General features: G+C 55.1%; 1 protein-coding gene across 2 annotated transcripts in view; it reads left to right on the plus strand.

Annotated features, from left to right (window-relative positions):
* Positions 1 to 18,361, plus strand: part of ELL (elongation factor for RNA polymerase II) — a 69,708-nt gene that overhangs the window by 44,676 nt on the left and 6,671 nt on the right. For both annotated transcript variants that reach the window (XM_088028955.1, XM_028087010.2), the window contains exons 3-7: positions 5,949 to 6,070; positions 6,520 to 6,683; positions 8,755 to 9,029; positions 12,627 to 12,751; positions 17,520 to 17,616. In XM_088028955.1, coding sequence (XP_087885081.1) covers positions 5,949 to 6,070; positions 6,520 to 6,683; positions 8,755 to 9,029; positions 12,627 to 12,751; positions 17,520 to 17,616 — 783 coding nt within the window. The remainder of the gene's footprint in view (positions 1 to 5,948; positions 6,071 to 6,519; positions 6,684 to 8,754; positions 9,030 to 12,626; positions 12,752 to 17,519; positions 17,617 to 18,361) is intronic.

The following is an 18,361-nucleotide window of genomic DNA, read 5'->3' on the forward strand; positions in this document are numbered from 1 at the left end:
AAACTGAGCACTCCATGTTTTCTGAAACGTATTTATTTCATTCTATAGAAAATGGATCATCTTATAGAAAAATTGGGAGAATAAGAGAAAAAAAAAGTGGGACGAGTTGTCCACAATTCTTGCCCCCCAACACCCATCACACATGCCTTGGAACATTTCAGTTTTTTTTTTTCTGGTCCTTATTGCAAGTCTTTTTTTTTTAAATCTGAAGTGTTGCCACAAGTGTCTGAGTCAGTTTCCACCTGACAGCTGGCCGGCTGCCTCCTTATGGAGGAGGTCTGTGGGTTTCACCCCTGCCAGCGTGTTCTAGAGAGACAGGGCCTGTAGAAGATCATGTGTCTGTGTGTGCAGATGCAGAGATACCAAGAGGTACATTGCAAGGCATTGGCTCCTACAGTTGTTGGACTGGTGAGGCTGAAGTCCATGCATGGAGCAGGCAGGAATGGGCACTGTGGTCCACAGGCGAGCTTCTTTGTCCCCCGGGAAACCTCAGTTTCCCTCTTAAGGCCTTCAGCTGATTGGGTGAGGCCCACTCAGACTATTGAGGGTCGTTCTCTTAAAGTCAGCTGGTCGTGGATGTCACCACATCTACAGAATACCTCCATCCAGATTAGCATTCATGGCATCACTTGGGGCTGTGGCCTGGCCAGGTGCACATGTGAACTGAACTGACCATCATACCAAGACCTATCAAGATCATCAAGACCCCCTGAAAGGCCTCAGAGTCCCTGCTTCCCCAGTGCCTCCTCAGGGACATCGCACCTCCGTCCGGCCGCTTCGGATTCTTGTGGCAGCCTTCCCTTTATCTTCCCTGGGACATTTCCCCAAGGGCAGAGGTCAGTGTTGGGGGCAGGGTTCCCTGGGCTTGCTGCCAGACTGGCCTCATGTCGCCCTCTGGTGGCCAATGGCCATGCTGTGCCCTCAGCAGTCAGGGAAAGAAGAGGAAGTGGATCCATGGAAAGGGCCACTGAGATCAGTGGCTTATCTAGTGAGCAGCATTTTCTGGTCAACAAGACACCACATGACCACTCACAAAAGGCACAGAAGCACCACGAGGTTCTCCTGGGCTGTGCCTTGGGTTGCCCAAATTTCTGTGCAAAGCCTCAGAGCCATGTCCGTTCAACTTAGGGGTTCTACCACCTTAGATTTAGAGTCATGTTTTACCCACTTTTCCTTCTTTCTGGATTTTCTCATGTGTAACAGAGTTTCTAGAAGGTTCTGAGGGTACAGAGGCCCTGTGCCGCAGCTCTGGGCAAGCCAGACCACGATTCTTCACTAGGAGGATATTCCCTGTGTGAGCCTGTGTGAGGGCTGGAGGGTGCCAAGTGGCGAGGAGGAGTGCTATTCTTTCCCTGCTTACTGTGAAGGGTCAGGCACTAGGTCTGCCCTCTGTGTCCTCTGGACCTTGTCCTTCTCCTCCTGGGCATTGATGGGATGCATCCCCTCCCCCCGACAGTTGTGAGGGGCCTGGCCTTGTGCTAGGCACTTAGCGGGCTGCATCTGCATAGTCACCCTGCTGCTGGAGGAGGCAGGGCACCTGGGCTCTCGCCTCCCACTTCTCCTGGTCGCTCAGCTGCTTGTGCATAGCTGAGGTTGGAGATGGAGCCAGTGAGGTAGGCTGGACAGAGCGAGGAGCAGGCAGGAGGTCAGTGGGGTGGGGCTGGGCAGGCTCATTCAGTGTTCGTGGGGAATGGGCTAATTCCATGTTTGGCTCTTTGTACAGTGACGGGGACCCTCTTTCCCAGAGGCCCATGAAGCTGATAGACTGAAGATTGAGACCCCCTCTGTAGGCTCCTGAGCTCAGGGACCTTGGCCAGTTTTCACCATCCCTCAGCCTCCTTGCCCAGGAGATGGGCTCTCTGCCTCAGGGGTCGTGTGTATGTGTGTTCATGAGGCCTTAGGAGAACCAGTGTCCTCCTTGCAGCCCAGAATGAGCTCGCTCAGCTCCTCGTGTGCATCCCCCTCGGTGCGCATAGCCAGCATTGGGCTTCAGCACTGAGCACTGCCTGGGTGGGAGTCCCATCTGGCTTGGTCACCTGCTTATGCTTGCAAGCACCATGAGAACCCGGCCTGCCCAAGGAGGTTGTGGTGTGCAGCCGGGCCCTGGTGTTGGCTGCTTCCTTGGCGTGACTAACGGCATTTGCCAGGGTGCCCAGAGAACCTGGCCCACCGGTAGCATGTTGGGCCTCTGGGGGGTCACGTGCCAGAGCAAGATGTTCATCTTTGTTTCGTTTGCCAAGTACATGTTTGTGTTTGCATTCTCTGCCTTCTCTCGAACACTGAGCTGGCTGACCTGGGCCCCTCTGCTGTCTGGGGGTCACTTCTAAGTTGTTAACCTCTGACAGCTGGTGAAAAGTCAGCCTCCAGAGGGGAAGAGAAACCCCCACCTGACCAGCCCCACCCTGAAACTCTTCAGTTGATGAAAAAAGAGAAGTAGGGTTGGTATCCAAGGCTGTTAAGGGTCTCGGCATTTCCCTGTGCTACGCCAGGAGCCTGAACTGCACTTTCTAGACTGAGGTTTGGCAGTTCTGGTTAGAGGCGTTTGACCAGTTTCTGTCTGTGTGTCTAGGAGCCGTCTCTGTGGGAGCAGTTAAGGGCATACACAAGATTGAACCGCTAGCTGCTTATTGCTGCGTCATTTGTAACAGGGACAATTTGGAAACAGTCTAAAAACTTTCTAAAATGGGGGGTTTTGGAGTTGGGAGCCAACTGTGTGCCAGGGTTGACCAGAGTGCGGGGGCTGTGCACTCCCTCTCCTGAGCTTGCTGGGTGGGTGAGAGCATGAGAACAGCGCCTGGAGTGCAGGCAAGTGCTTAGCGTGCGCCCTGAGCCTGGGGTTGAGAGAGTGCCCCAGGGCGGCAGAGGATGCTTTCTCTTGGAAGTCAAGTTCAGCAATGGTAGTTCTCTGTACCCAGAATATGCTTTATTCTGAAGCTTCCCCAGGAAGTGACAATAACTAAGAAAACAAGTGTTGCCTGAAAACTCTTCTGGTCAGAGAGAAGACCCTGGTCAGTTGACGTTTGGGTTCCTGTACGTGCCCGTTGACCTCATTCTTACCTGAATGGAATATCAAGTGCTTTCCCCACCAGTTTTTGCCCCCAGGACTTGCTGTGTCTTTTCGCAGCCCCCACCTATGCTGCAAACACGCGGCCCCACAGACCTGGGGAGGAGGGGGGCAGGCAGGCCCGGCTTGGGACAGATTTCAAAGGATAAGGCTCTGGCAGGAGCCTGTGCCCCCTCGCAGGCCTCAGAGGCACTCAGGGCCACCCAGGAAGGACAAACCTGTTTGCTGCTCCAGCTCTGCGCACACAGACGCTCAATTAGGTTTATAGTGACCTAACCCGGAGTCAGGGCTGTCATCAGACGCACCCAAACCTACGTGCTCAGGCCAGCTGAGGGCCACATGGTGGCCCCCGTGGGACAGCTGAGACTTGGTCCAGAAGGCACATGCTCTGGCTGACCAGGGCTGAGTTTCGGGCCACATCCTAGAACATGTGCCAAGCTCTTCGCTTGACCCAGAGAAAGCCATGCGTTCCTGGGCTGTTCATGCCCAGCTGGCTGATTTCCCTGCCTGGTTCCCAGTGACTGGTAACCAATAACCAGCGTCGTTTGGGAGCGGCAAAGCAGCCTGCTAACAGGAGGATTCCAGGAGCCGGGACTGAGAGAATGGGCCACACCAGGCTCCCCACAAACCTCCCCTCTACTTCCCTCCCTCCCCAACTCCTGTGCTCCCCACTTTGTCCTGAAGGATACCGGAGACCTCTGTGTGTGTCCTCCCCTGTCACAAGCAGCATTTAGTGCTCCTCTGCATTAGTTTCAAGCTCAGGGTTCCTCACCATCCTCTGGCTCCAGTAGCTACACAAATCCGCTTCTGGGCTCTGTGCTGGGACCCCCACTTCCAGAATAAATTTTGAAAGTGGGCATACGCACCTGTGTAGAAAAGGTTTAGATGGGGTAAAGGGGTTACAGTGCAGGGTCCCCCACAGGCCCCATCCAGAGAAAAGCCCAGTTGCTTTGGGACTCAGACCTGACTTCCCTTCTCTTGGGTGACAGCCCAGTCACTGTCCTCTGAGCAGACCGAGGTGGAAAATGCCACCTGGGGGGAGGGGAGGCACATCTCCATCAGAGCCAGGATGGGATGAGGGAGAGGTTCAAGGATGGGGTGGAGAAAGCCCCCACCCCCACCCCCACCCCCAACGGCAGCGGGTGTCAGGCTCTGCAGGAAGCTGCTTTTGATTTGCTGATTTTGTGGTGCATGAGCTTCCTGCTGCATTCTGGGCTGCTGCGTCAGTATGTATCTGGCTTCGGCTTCTCTCCTGCAGTGACCCTCAGCAGCCCGAGCCTTGGCATCTGGGCAGCGTGTTTCCAGCTACTTCTATAATGGAGAACAAAAAGTCACATCCAAGACGGGATGAGTGTGGGGCGCCTGGGTGGCTCAGCCGGTTAAGCTGCTGCCTTCGGCTCAGGTCATGGTCCCTGGGATCGAGCCCCACATCGGGCTCCCTGCTCAGCGGGGAGCCTGCTTCTCCCTCTCCCTCTGCCTCCCACTCTGCCTACTTGTGCTCGCCCTCTCTCTCTGTCAAATAAAATCTTAAAAAAGAAAAGTGGGGGGCATGAGTGGACAGCACAGGGTGGCCACAAGTGTTGGAAAGGAGATGTGTGCAGACAGGACAGGGCTCAGCTGCCATGTCTGGGAGCCACTCTGAGCCAGGTTGGCTCTCACTGGGTATATCCGGGCCTCTCCTAGGGGCAGGGACTGACCATATGCTGGGCAGGTCACTCAGTGTTTGGGGGCCAACTCTAGGCCAGGTGGACATGCAGGTTCCCTATGGGTCCATGCACCAGCCTGAGGGGCGGGGCAGGGAGGCCGTGAAGCTGGGTCAGGAGCAGCATCCTTTCTTGTGGCCCGAGCCACTGTGTTCTCAGTCTCAGACAGGCTGAACTGCCCTTATTTACTCGTGACAGCGGGGCCGGGGTGGAATTCAGCTGGGCCATGTTTGATCTGGTGCTGATGAGGGTTGTTGGTAGCTCACCTCATTGGAGAGGAAACAGGGCTTGGGCATACTGAGGTGGTTTGATAGCCTGGGGATGAGGCCGGAATGTGGCCTGCCCATCCCCTTAATCTCCATTTACCACTTGTGCCCCTCTTGTGTGTCTGTCAGCTGTGATGAGCTCCTGCACCCAAAACCCAGCGATTACTTTATGAGGGGCCACCACAGGGTGACAGAGGGTTCTGGAGGCCCATCCTGCACCCTGACTGTGGGCCAGCAACCAGAGCATGGGGTCTTCCTACCAACTCCCTCAAACTAGGGAGGGTTGGTCTGGAATCCTGCAGTGGCCTCTGGGTACAAGGCTGTCCCACCTACGCTGAGCCCTATACCTTGGCTGGGACCATTGCTATCTGTCTGTCTGCCAGCCAGGCTGTCCATCCCTTCTGCAGAGGCACTGCCCAAAGTCATGGTTACATTAGCCAAGACATTCATCCTGTGTCACGTTTAACCATGTCATGGTTTGTTGAGGTGAGTGCTGCCCATCTGTGAGCCCCTCAGGGCCTGCAGGGCAGTGAGTGGACATTTAGGTGGAGTCTGTATCCCACAGGGGAGCAAGGGTTGGAGTATCTTGGCTGCTCAGTGTGCCCTGATGGCTCCCGATGCCCATCTTGTCTCATTTCATCTTCACGCATGTCCCAGGCCAGATCTGCCCCATTTGCTGGGCAGGAAACTGGGTCGTGACCCAGATCAAGGTGGGATCCCTGTCTCCGGGTGTATGTTAAGCGCTCTATGCTCCTCAGACCGAGATGCCATCACTGCTTAGAAAGTGCTAGCACATTCTCATTGTGTCAAGTTGTGGGGATGGTCTGAGGTCCAGTGGATGGGCCATCCCATGGTGCCTGCCCCCACACCCCTGTGTTGTGGACCTCTCAGTGATGTCTCCTGTTCTCTACACAGCACATCTCCATCCCCCAGCCTGACTGCCCCACAGAGGCACGGACATTCTCCTTCTACCTCTCCAACATTGGCCGTGACAGCCCCCAGGGCAGCTTCGACTGCATCCAGCAATATGTCTCCAGGTGAGGTCCTACCTGGGCTCAGTGCCCCGTTCTTCTTTTTCTTCTTCTTCTTTTTCTTTGTTTCTTTTTTTTAAGTTTGTTTATTTAAGTAATCTCTACACCCAATATGGGCCTTGAACTCACGACCACAAGATTGAGAGCCGCACGCTCTACAGACTGAGCCAGCCAGGCTGCCCCAGTGCCTCCTTCCTTCCTTTACATGAGCCTTGCTGCTGCTTTCAGTGTGTGCGGGGCATGGGTGCAGATCCTGGCCTGCTGCCTCTGCTCAGGGGCCTAGGTTGCCTTGTTTCTTCCAGATCAAGATGTGCCATGTAGAAACCATGCTGCTCAAGTTATCACCGATGCCATTTCCCAACTGGGGATTGTTGGGGCGGGGGGCATGGGCTCCTAGACTGTCTCTCCTTGTCATCCCCGCAGTTCACCTTGGCTCCTGGCCCCTTATCTTGCAGCCATGGGGATGTTCACCTGGACTGCCTGGGCAGCATCCAGGACAAAATCACGGTGTGTGCCACCGACGACTCCTACCAGAAAGCACGGCAGAGCATGGCACAGGCCGAGGAGGAGACACGGAGCCGTGGTGCCATTGTCATCAAGGCTGGAGGCCGCTACCTGGGTGAGGAAGAGGCCTGGGACTTCACCTGTCGGGGGGCTCATGCCTGCTGGGCACCTGTGGGGTTGGGGAGCAGGAGAGACTCAGGACCTGTCCTGGCCAGGAGCTGGAGTGATGGGTTGACAGGTGTGGCCCCAAGCAGGGTGAGCCAAGTCGTTGTTGGGTCAGAAAGGAAGGTCCTGTTGCATTGGCTGAGTCAGCTGGGGGCTGTGGCATCTGTTGATTGCCCAGTTTGAATAAGAGCCCCAAGAACTCTAGGAATTCCAAATCCACGGGCCCCTCTCCCAGGCTCTCACCTCGGGGATCTCTACCCATCAGAGAGATAGACCCGCTCTTCGACAGCAGGGCTGCGGTCTGTCCTTCAGCAGCCACCCCTGCCCTCACCTGCCTGGCCGGCTCTTCCCTAAGACTGACATGGCCAGTGGCAAGGTGCAGATGGCGAGACCTACCCTGTGGCAAGTGGCCTGCTGCTGGGTTGGGGCCAATGAGGGACCGTCGAGTCGCACCTAGGAAGGAAATGTGTTGACTCCCTGCTGGATGAGAAGGCCCTGGCGGCATATCATCTGCTTGGAAACAGTTTTGGTGAAGTTGAGACACCAACAGCATGAAAAGTGTTTACTTGTAGGAAGCTCCATTCCTGCTTTAGTTTTCCCAGCACCTAGGTCCAGACAAGTTCAAGAGTCATGAGGATTCAAGGCCGGGGGGAAGGGTGTTAGGCCTAAGGGAGGCTCAAAATGGCTCACAGCAAACCAGGACCTTGGTGGCTTTTGGGGTTTTTTCTTTTTTAAGAAAAGGTAGGAGGATTTCAAAGCCCCCCAAAGGAGCACATGATTTCACTGGCTTGGCAGTGGGGTTGACTCTGAATGAAACCCCAGATGTCCGTGCAGGAGTCTGTGTCGCCAGTGACCGCTGTGTCTGGGTGGACGTGGCCATGCGTGCTGAGGGAGCCTGTGCTCTGGGCTGTGGCCGCTGCTGGAGACAGCCACACGAGAGCAGTCGCCAAAATCCAAAAATGCTTCCACTGGCTGCTCTCACCTCGAGGTGCAGATGTGGACATACGTATACATCTCGGTAAATTTCTGGTCCTTTCGCCTAAAACTTGGTGAGAAATGTGGCTTCTGCCACTTTGGGTACAGCAAGAGTTTTGCAGTGGTTTTGGTTCTGGTGGAAGCACTTGTCACCTGGCCTCTGAAGACAGACATGCTTGTCCCACTGTGTCAGGCCTCTCCCTGACCCTGCGTTGGCCCATCAGCTGGGTCCTCTGGGGACCTGAGGATTCTGACAGCACTTCCTCCTGTGTTAATTTGACAAATGAGATTTAAGGGATGAGAGCAAAAAACATCCTCATAGAGAGCTTTCTGGCCCAAGGTCATGAAGCATGCGCTGTCCTCCCTTGGCCATGCGTGTTCCCTCAGTGGCAGTGCTGCTATCCAGGGGTTAGTTAATGGTTTCTGAGTGGAGGCCCCTCCCTCCAGAGCAGAGCTGGAGTCTGTTTGCTCTAGAAGGGTAGGGGATCAGGCTGCTGCCCCTGGGACTCTGAGCACAGCCATGTCTGCCCAAGAAGCGCTCAGCAGGGTTGCAGCTGGGGAGCTGCTCCTACCCTGGGGTCTCCAGAGAAGGTGCCCAAGCAGCCTGATGCCTTTGTTCACTCCTTTTTCATAAGAGAGAATGGGGGATCCTGTGGGGCCAGCACAGTGCTGTGATGTGTAGGCTCCGGGGGCATCTCCCTCTGGCCATTCAGGAACCCCCACTCTTTTTGCCATCAGCCCCCTCTCCCTGCAGTGGTCGGGCTGCCCGTGATGAAGTCCGTTGTTTCCTGCAGCTCCTGCTTCTGACACTGGGGGCCCTGCAAGTGCCTGATGAGCTGTGTGTGGTCAGCAGGTGGTGCTCTCAGCTGTCCTGGGTCCCCACCGAGCTGGCTGGGCTGGACAGGGCTTGAAACTGCCTTCCCCTCGGGCTGGTGGCCATCAGTGGGCATCCACGCACCCGCTCAGAACTTGGCATCAGCCCCAGGCAGAGGGGCACAGAGGCCCCCCACCCCCTCACATCCCTAATGCCTTGGCTCTTGTTGCAGGCAAGAAGGTTCAGTTTCGGAAACCAGCCCCGGGGGCCACGGACGCTGTGCCCTCCCGGAAGCGGGCGACCCCCATCAACCTGGCGAGTGCCATCAAGAAGAGCAGTGTTGGTGGCATTAGCGGGGGCAGTGGGGTGTCTCAGAGGCCTTTCCGTGACCGGGTGCTGCACCTCCTGGCACTGAGGCCCTACCGGAAGGCCGAGCTGTTGCTGCGGCTACAGAAGGACGGCCTGGCCCAGGCGGACAAGGATGCGCTGGATGGCCTCCTCCAGCAGGTTCGTGCTTGCCCGGGGCCAGGTTGAGGGTCCAGTCAGCCTCAGGTGGCCTCTGCACAGGGTCTGGACACAGGGCAGCCTGGAAAGGGCCCTTCCCGAGGTCTCTTCCAAGATTCTCAGCCTGCCTCAGAGCCTCGGCCTCCTGGGTTAGGACATGCTTAGGGCTGTCACGGACATGTCCCTTGTCGTGGTGCTTGCTGTCCAGTGGCAATGAGGATGGCTTAGAGTGAGGTCAGCACCCTTGTCCACACCATCTGCTAACACACAGGCAGGAGGCACAGCACAGAGGATCCTAGACTTTAGTCGCCTGATGATTTTAGAATCAAAAGAAGCCTGGGTAACCACAGATGTGAGTTAACAAGAGCTCAGGCTCCTCAGTCAGGTGGGCTTCCCTGCCACTCACCAGCCGTGGCCCCTTCACTTGTGGACCCTCGGGCTGGCACGTGCGGCCGCAGCTTGCCAGCAGCACCTCTTGAGGGGTGGAAGGCTGAGCTGGAGGGAATGGGACGTCTGCAGATGGAGCCGGCTGTTACAGAACAGCTCAGGCTTCAGAGCAAGAGCTGTGGGCCTGGCTGCTTTCCCTAGGCCCTTCCCTGTCTCCCAAAGCCCATGGAGGGAGCTTGAGGAGCCCTGGGAAGCTGAACAGCTTGTTCTGGCTTCGCCACATCAGCTGGGCCATGCAGATACCTCGGAGCCCTGCCGCGAGGTTCACACGGCTCGCAGTGGACAGTCCCGTCCTGCGGAGGAGGTGTGGTCGCACCTCTACGGGTTCTGTCCACCAGCTCACTTGCCCCTCCTGCATCCTGCCTCAGATGCTCTGGGCGCACAGACAGTGCAAAACTCACATGCTGAGATAATCAGTAGTTGTATCTGAGGATGAGCCACGGGGTTCGCTGCCCCTCATCTCGCTGGGACCCTGGCCTTGGGGGCTCCATTTGCCAGGAAACTGTGTGGATATGGCCTCTTTTTTTTTTTTTTTTAAGAGTGTGTGTGCAAGCAGGGGGGAGGGGGGCAGAGGGAGAGAGAGAATTCTAAGCAGGCTCCGCACCCAGCATGGAGCCCGACATGGGGCTCAATCTTACGACCCTGAGATCATGACGAAATCAAGATCCGGACGCCTGACCAGCTGAGCCACCCAGGCGCCCCCGGATTTGGCCTCTTGAGGCACTGTGCCCCACTCAGAGGTTGTACAGGTGAGAACCAAGCTGCGCAGTTTCTCCCTCTTGAGCATATGAGTTGGCTCAAGGCCTATTAGAAGATAGCTATGTAGCTACATGGCTCAGAAGTTTTCTTTGGCAGAGGGGCTTGCCAAAGCATCCAGAAAGCTCCAGAACCAGGAATGATGTTCCTGGGGGGTTTGTTTCCTTGGAAAGTTGCAGGTGTCAGCCTTATCCTTGGGAACTTGGGGGAAGCACAGTGGAGGCCCTCCCCCAGGCTGGAACTCGGAGAGAATGAGGCAGGGCTGGCAAAATGCCGGGTCTTTAGATGTAAGCCAGGACTGAAGACACAGGCCTGCCCTTGGACGTGCTGCAGCCCACACTGCTGTCCAGTTAGGTGGCCATCAACCCCTACTGTGGCATTCTTGGAAATGCCCTTGCTCCCACCTTCCTCTCTTGCCGTTTGTGCCCAGAAGAAAGAAGAAGCACATGAGCCCCTCAAATGCAGAATGTGAAACTTGGCTGACAGAACACACAGTTACACCTGAGATTTATCCTCTGAGCAATCCTCAAATGTGGCCAGAACACCAGCCTCGGTTTTCCGAAGAGCTAGGGATCTGTCGGTACTGATGTTGTTCTGCCCGGGGTGCCTGCTTTTTTAACCTCTGAGATGCTGTGGTTGCTCCCAAGCCCTTTCCCAGGATCAGAGAGGCACCGTGCTGGGCTCTGGCTTCTCTGGTTGATTTGGATTCAGCAGCCTCCTGTGGGGCAGCTTATCTGGTGTCTGTGGGCAGAACATCCTCCCCATGTCTACTCTGATTTCTTCTGAATGGCCCCATCTGCTTTGTGCTTCTGTATTTACTACCCAGCGCGTCGTCCCTGGCAGCTGTGGGTAGTATAGCAGGACCCCAGCAGCTTGAGGAAGGGGAAGGTCTCAGGGGATTCTGTGGGCTGGGCCTTGCACAGGCTCGTCATTTCCAGCTTCCCGCAAGTGATCAGGGATTCCGATGAACAGCACAGATGAAACCGCACTCTTCAAAGGCACCTTCTCTCTTCCTTCTGTGAAAACATCCAAGGCAAAGATTTAAAGCATCTGTCTCCGGTGCTGGCGGGGCCTCAGAGAAACCCGGAGGCTCATCCTCTGTGGGTGGGAGTGTTGACGGGTGGGTGGCTCCTCTGGAGAGCATTTTAACAAAACGCATCAAGAGCCATAAAAATGTTCAGAGCCTTTGACCCACTAATCCCACTTCTGGGAAGCTGGCCGAAGGAAGCCATCACAAGCGTGGAAAAACCTGCACACAGCGGTGTCTGTTTATGCTACAGAGAAACTGGAAGTGGCATCAGCATCCAACAAAGGAGAAATCTTTGAGTAAATCACAGTGCACATGCTTGGTGGAATATTACTTAGCCATTAAAAAATGCTCCCTGAGGAAACCCTCGTGACCTGGAGTCCTCTTAGAAGCCTGTGATAGTGAAAAACATCAGCTGCCGCACCAGCTCTCCGCGGCCAACAAAGTGGGGCAGGGCTAGCTGGTTGTGGGGAAGGTGGACGTAGCCTGGCCCCTGGAGGCCCTGGCTCCCCCACCCGCCACCATCTCTGCCACAGAAGTGCGTATCCAAGAGGTGGGGTGTCAGTCTCTCCAGGCTGCTGTACCAGAATAACAAACTGGGTGGCTTATAAACAACAGATGTTTACTTCTCACGATTCTGGAGGCTGGGAAGTCCAAGATCAAGGCGCCAGCAGACTGGGTGTTTGGTGAGGGCCCCCTTCCCGGTTCACAGACTGTCTTCTCACTGGGTTATCACATGGCAGGGGTGGGGAGGGAGCCTTCTGGAGTCTCTCGTAGAGGGACACTTCACATTCATGAGGGCTCCACCCTGATGACCTAATCACCTCCCAAAGGCCTGCCTCCTAATACCATCATTTTGGGTGTTGAGATTTAATATGAATTTTGGTAAGACAAAAACATTCAGTCCATAACAGGGGAGGCTGGTGAAGGGGTCCTGTGTAAAAAAAAGGCAGCCCCCCTTGCTTTAGAGCCAACCTGTCTTCCAGCAGCTATAAGACATGTGCGTCCGGACCTGGTGTTCTGATACTTTTGCATCCCAAGGCTTGCTGCCCCCCGTGTACAGGGGATGGGGGGGGTGCTGTCCTCTTTCCTGTGTCTCTGCCCCCCACCCTCCATCAAATGCTTTCAGTAACTTCTCCCTCTCCTGGGGCTTCTGGCAAGATAACCCCGTCTCTCTCTCTCTCTCTTTTTTTTTTTTTTTGTCAGAGCACAAGAAGAGAGGGGGCAGAGAGTGAGAAGCAGACTCCCCACTGAGCAGGGAGCCCCATGGAGGGCTTGATCCCAGGACCCTGGGATCATGACCTGAGCCGAAGGCAGCCGCTTAACTGACTGAGCCACCCAGGCATCCTGATCCTGTCTCTGTCTTACAGGTGGCCAATGTGAATGCCAAGGATGGCACATGCACATTGAAGGACTGTGTGTATAAGGATGTGCAGAAGGACTGGCCTGGCTACTCGGAAGGGGACCAGCAGCTGTTGAAGCGGATGCTTGTCCGGTAATGCTGCCTCCCATGCCTGGGCATGTCCCCGCACCCTGGTTCTGGGGCAGATGTCATCCTGAGGATGCCGGGGTGACCTAGTGTGGTCCCAAAGGCCACGGGACCCTTGAGCAGGATGGAAGGATCTGTGGAGGCTCTCTAGCAGTCTTTCCCACTACCTGGGACGCCACAGAGCCGAGCCAGCCCACTCTGGCCTCCTACTGGGGGAAAGGTCAGCTCCTGTTGAAGGGAGTGGAAGGTGCAAGTCACCCACCCGAACACCAGAATGCCCAGACGGAAGTATTCAGTCAGCCCAGCTTGTTCCACACTTCCTTTCCCATCAAGCTCCCTTCCAAAACCTGCGCATCCCCACAGGCTTCGGCTACAGGCCACCTCCTTCTTAAAAAGAACCTCTCAGGAACTTGAAGCAGAGAAACAAAGCAAAATAAAACTCCCCACAGGCGTGATTAAGTAGCATTAATTAAACACATTCCCTCTCAGATTAATTGGGACCTGAGGTCAGGAGTGGCCTTGGTGGCTCAGGGGAGGAGTGGTTAAGTAGGCCCCTGCCTGGCTCAGGTGAGCAATTAATGATTTCCTTCTCAACTGATGCCTGACTTGGGAGCACGGGCTGTGAATCACCGTTCAGAGCAGGCTGATACACTAATTAGTCTTTAAATGATTTCTCAGGGACTTGAGTTATTTATGAGGTTGGTTGTTTGTTTTTTTTTTAAGTTCAGCTGTTTAAAGCAGTAATTGCATGTAGACTTGGGGCTATTCTAGGTGAACCCAGAGTTTCTCCTCAGCCCTGCAGGACACTCCTCCCCAAGCCAGTACCTGCTTCTGAGCCAGCCTGGGGTCACTGGTCTGGCTGTCCAAAGGTCTTGGGGAGGCTGAGGAGCTGTTCTCAGTAGAAGACCACTCCTACCCCCCCCCATCCCCTCTCTGGCGTCTCCTGTTCCCCCTAGCTAAATATGTTGGGTTGGTACTGTCACCTCCTACAGGTGTTTTCATCCATCAAACATTTTTGGTCAGAGTCTGGTGCTGAAATGGTCAAATTTGCCCAACCAAGTGCTTTGAGGTGACGAGGGACACACGAAGGGCACTGTAAGGCTGTTCCTGGCCTCCCTCCCTTCAGAGCCTCTTGTTAGGTAGCTGCTGTTCTCAGACCCCAAGGGCCTTGGCCACACAGAGCTCTCCAGAAGGGACTTGGCCAAGAGCAGGTAGCCTTGTGTGTTTGTGTGTAGGTGGGGTCGGTAGGAATCCTTGGCTCTGGAGCTTTTTTTTTTTTTTTTTTTAAGATTTTATTTATTTATTTGACAGAGAGAGACACACCGACACAGCGAGAGAGAGAACACAAGCAGGGGGAGTGGGAGAGGGAGAAGCAGGCTTCCTGTGGAGCAGGAACCCAATGCAGGGCTCGATCCCAGGACCCTGGGATCATGACCTGAGCCGAAGGCAGATGCTTAACGACTGAGCCACCCAGGCGCCCATGGCTCTGGAGCTTTGTGTAATTCCTGGCTCATATTAATCCCTGCTCCGCTGAGTGAGCTGCCAGGACTCGTGTGAACCCAAGGCACTCGGCCTTCTCCTGGGCAAGCATGGTGTTCCTCTCTCTGTCTGCACGGGCCAGCTTAGGGATCAGCTGCGCCAGAAACTGCTTGTTACCAGCCGCACTTACTGTCCTTGGAACCTCGAGCTGGTTGGTGTGCAAAGGTCAGGGTCAGCATCCTCGATGCCTGCAACCACACTGAAGATTACCCCGGCCACCCGTCTGTACAGTTTTTTTTTCTTCAATTTAGGTTGTTCCCTCCCTGAAGAAAACCCCATTTACAGCGGTTCTTGAAGCCTCGAAGCAAGAAGGAAAAATAGGGCCTTGGGGTATTTCTGCCTGTGGGGACAAGTATCACCCCAGAAGTTGGGCCGCCTCCTTTTCCTACAGCTTGTTCAGAATTCATACCGGAGTTAAGCACGCTAATGCTTCCAGGTCGGCCTGGGCCCCTGAGGCTCTGCTCTACATGGACACCCACTTACAGCATCATTTTGATTCCTCCTCAGTGTTTCTGTTCTCCGTGTGTGTAGCTGCTGGGGCCCGTCCTGCCTCAGGTGTTCCAGTGCGCAATGCGGCCTCGGCAGCCGTGCCCAGCCCTGTGCTCACTCCCCTTGTGTCTGTTTTTTGTGCCAATATGATACTGTGTTGACTATTATGGCTTTATAGTGTATCTTGAAATCTGGGATTGTGATGCCTCCCGACTTGTTCTTCTTTCTCAAAATTCAGAGGTGTTAATTAATTACATTCACAGTGTTGTACAGCTGCTGCCTCTACTAGTTCCAGAACATGTACCCCAAAATGGAACCCCGCGTTAGCGGATACTCCCATTCCCCCCCGGCAACCAGTCATATTTCTGTCTCTGTGGATTTCCCTGTTCTGGACGTTTCGTATCAGTGGGCTCCTACAACATGTGGTCTTTGGTGACTTGCTTCTCTCACTCAGTGTACAGTGTACGGTTAAGGTTCATGTAGGTTGTAACGTTATCAGAGCTTCGTTTTTGTGGCTCAATAATCTGTTGTGTGTGGATATACACCACGTTTGTTCATCCACTTACCTGTTGATGGTCGTTTCCACCTTTTGGTGATTGTGGCTAGTGCTCCTGTGAACATTTGTGTACAAGGATTTGTATGGACATAGATTCTCAGTTCTCTCAAGTATAGAAGGAGAAGTAGAGTTGAGGTTTTTGGAAAACTGCCAAACTTTTTTCCACAACAGCTCCACCATTTTATATTTCCCCTCCCAGCAACACACAAAAAGGTTTTCTAGTTTCCCCACTTTCTCACCAATAGTTGTTATTTTCCGTTCTTGTTTTGTTTTATGCTAGCCCTCTTAGCGGGTGTGAGGTAAATACCTCATTGTGGTTTTGGTTTGCATTTTCCTGATGACTAATAATGTTGAGTACTTTTTCATGTGCTTATTGGCCATTTGTGTATCATCTTTGGAGAAATGTCTATTCAAGTCCTTTGTCTTCTGTGGATATTAAGGCTGGTGTTTCTGTTGTGGATTGAAAGTTTTCATCTGCTTATAGAGTTTCTCTTCCCTTTCAAATGCATTCTCTTGTCTCTTTTGGACTCTGACATTTGTTACCTGGAGGCCTAGGTGCAGCCCTTCAAGGCTTTCCTGAGTGGCTCCGTTTCCTCAGGAGGGCTGCCTCGGTTTCTCTGAAACCCGCCCCCATGGACCCCTCTGTTTCCTCAGTCTCCTGAGGCCACACCTCTGTCCATCCCATTGTCCAGGTGTGTCTTGAGCAGCCTCCTGGCCTCGTAGAGAAGGCTGGGCTCCTTCCCCACAGCCCCAGAGCAGAGTGGAGACAGCCCTGCAGGAGCCCCTTCTCTGAGGTCTCTGAGAGTCTGAGCCCATGCCCGTGGGGTACTATGGCTTGGGGCCCCATTTTCTTGGACCCTATGAGATAGTCACTGCTTCCGCTTCCAGCGTTGGACCGTGCTCCTCTCTTTTCCCTTTCTTCTTCATGCCTGTTCAGTGGAGGCTGGAAAGAGAGCAGATGTCAATGCCTGTGGTTGCTTCCATGTGGCTGGACAGAAAATTTGAGGTACCTGTCTTGGCCATGGGAACTGCGTGGCCCCTGTGAGTGCTTGCACGTTGTAGGCACTTTTCCTGGGGCTCTTCTCACATTTGGGGCCACCACGGAGGGGCCGGAGCAGCGGTCTGTCATGTGGTTGTCTGTTAAGGAGGCCTGCTCGGCTCGTCACTGGTTAAGAGCAGTGCAGATGCATTCCCTGTAGCCCCAGACCCTGGCAGCACACAGAGGGCCCGCGGCACCACACTTGGCACCGGGCTGGCTGCTGGGTTCCCGTGAGACTTGCAGCCTCTGGGAATGAGAGGGGGATCAGAGAGGGCCCTCAAGCCAGGGTCGCTAGTGGGGCCTCCATTTGCCCTTCTGAGTGTTGGGGTGTCTCTTCCCTCATCCCTGGCTGCATCGTTACGCTCAGGTACTGGTAGGCTGGTGGCTGCCCCTGTTGTCCTTGAGGAGATATTGTCATGTTGGCTCCTAGGAAGGTCGGTCCTGAATCCAGGAGGCCTTCCTGTCATGCTAGGGCATCTCAGTCCCCTTCAGCATAAAGTTCCTGCAGTAAGCATTATTAGGATTAATGATTGTTTTTGTTTTTGTTTTTTTTTACGATTTTATTTATTTGACAGAGAGAGACAGCGAGAGCAGGAACACAAGCAGGGGGAGTGGGAGAGGGAGCAGCAGGCTTCCCGCTGAGCAGGGAGCCCGATGCGGGGCTCGATCCCAGGACCCTGGGATCATGACCTGAGCCGAAGGCAGACACTTAACGACTGAGCCACCCAGGCGCCCCTGAATGATTGTTTTTAAAAGGAGGGGCCAGTGCCCCAGTGTACCCAGCTCCCACAGGGACACAGCACAAAGCTTGAATATCCAGTCAATTTCACTTGGGTTTCTGGTTTCCACAGCAATGGGTGTCTGGATGAGTGGGTGGTCCACTGAGCTTTCTCTGGGCACACGGGACACCAAGTGGGCAGTCCTTCAGGCTGTGGATGAGCCTGGGCTGGGATGTGTTTGGGCTGCTCTCTGCCTGCCCTGCCCTGAGGTACCCAGTGTACTCGACCCTGTTCTGGTTCATCGGGATGGCAGGGCCCACCCTGAATCACTGGGTGTAGGCGGGACAGTGTGGTGTCAGGGGGAAGGCAGGTGGGCCTAGACATGCCCCACAGGTTGTCGGGCTGTACAGCTACCCTACCTCTCCTTCGTAGGAAGCTCTGCCAGCCGCAGAGTGCGGTGGGCCTCCCTGGAGACCCTGCTGCCGCCAGTCCTCCCAGGGAACGTGGAAGCTCGGCCTCACCCCCTCAGGTAGGAGCGGTGGGCGAGGATGTGACAATGTGCGGAGGCTGCGGTGGCGGCCATGGTGAGGGAGGAGGGCGGGCTAGGGGCCAGTGGGCCAGGCCTGACCTCAGTGTTTGGGCAGCCCATGGGGCCCTTGGTTCAGAGCCAGGTATTTTCTTCAGTGAGTGAGCAACTGCCGGGCTTTCCCCAGACTGGGGACCTGGGCTTGGGCCCTCAGTGCAGTTCCCTCTAATGCTTGTGGGTGGTGTGTCCAAGTGAGGGCGGGGTCCCAGACTGCCCTGAGCCCCGTGCTCTGTGTACAGCAGGCATGGCAGGTGCACTTGCCTCCCAGGGCTGACATGAAGTTTCCGTAAAATCAGGCGGGCTGGCTGCAGGCACAGGGCCCTGTGAGTGGTGGCCATTGCCGATTTAGTCAGTAGTCAGGACGGGCGCTCAGGTGTCCCCACCTGGCTCGTGAACCCCTCGTAGCAAGTCCCTTATTTACCCCCCTTCTCTCCTCTGCCCTGGAGGCTCCCAGCCCATGTCCAAGGCCCTGAATCCTCCTTGTGGAGAGATCAGGTCTGTGCCTGCCCTGGCTTTGGGCCAAAGTAGAGGGCTGGCAGCCTCCTTACCCTGTTTCCCCCTGATGGTGGGCCTGCCACCTACCATCTTGCTCTCTAGCCATTTCCCATGGTCTGGCCTCGCCTCACATGCCTCAGGCTTCTCGCTTGTGAAGTGGGGTGTGGCCTGCACCATGTCACAGGGTGTCCCT

Source organism: Eumetopias jubatus, unplaced genomic scaffold, assembly GCF_037043125.1.
Source record: "Eumetopias jubatus isolate StellerSeaLion01/CBP00866 unplaced genomic scaffold, mEumJub1_p1.0 scaffold_1, whole genome shotgun sequence".
NCBI lineage: Eukaryota > Metazoa > Chordata > Mammalia > Carnivora > Otariidae > Eumetopias > Eumetopias jubatus.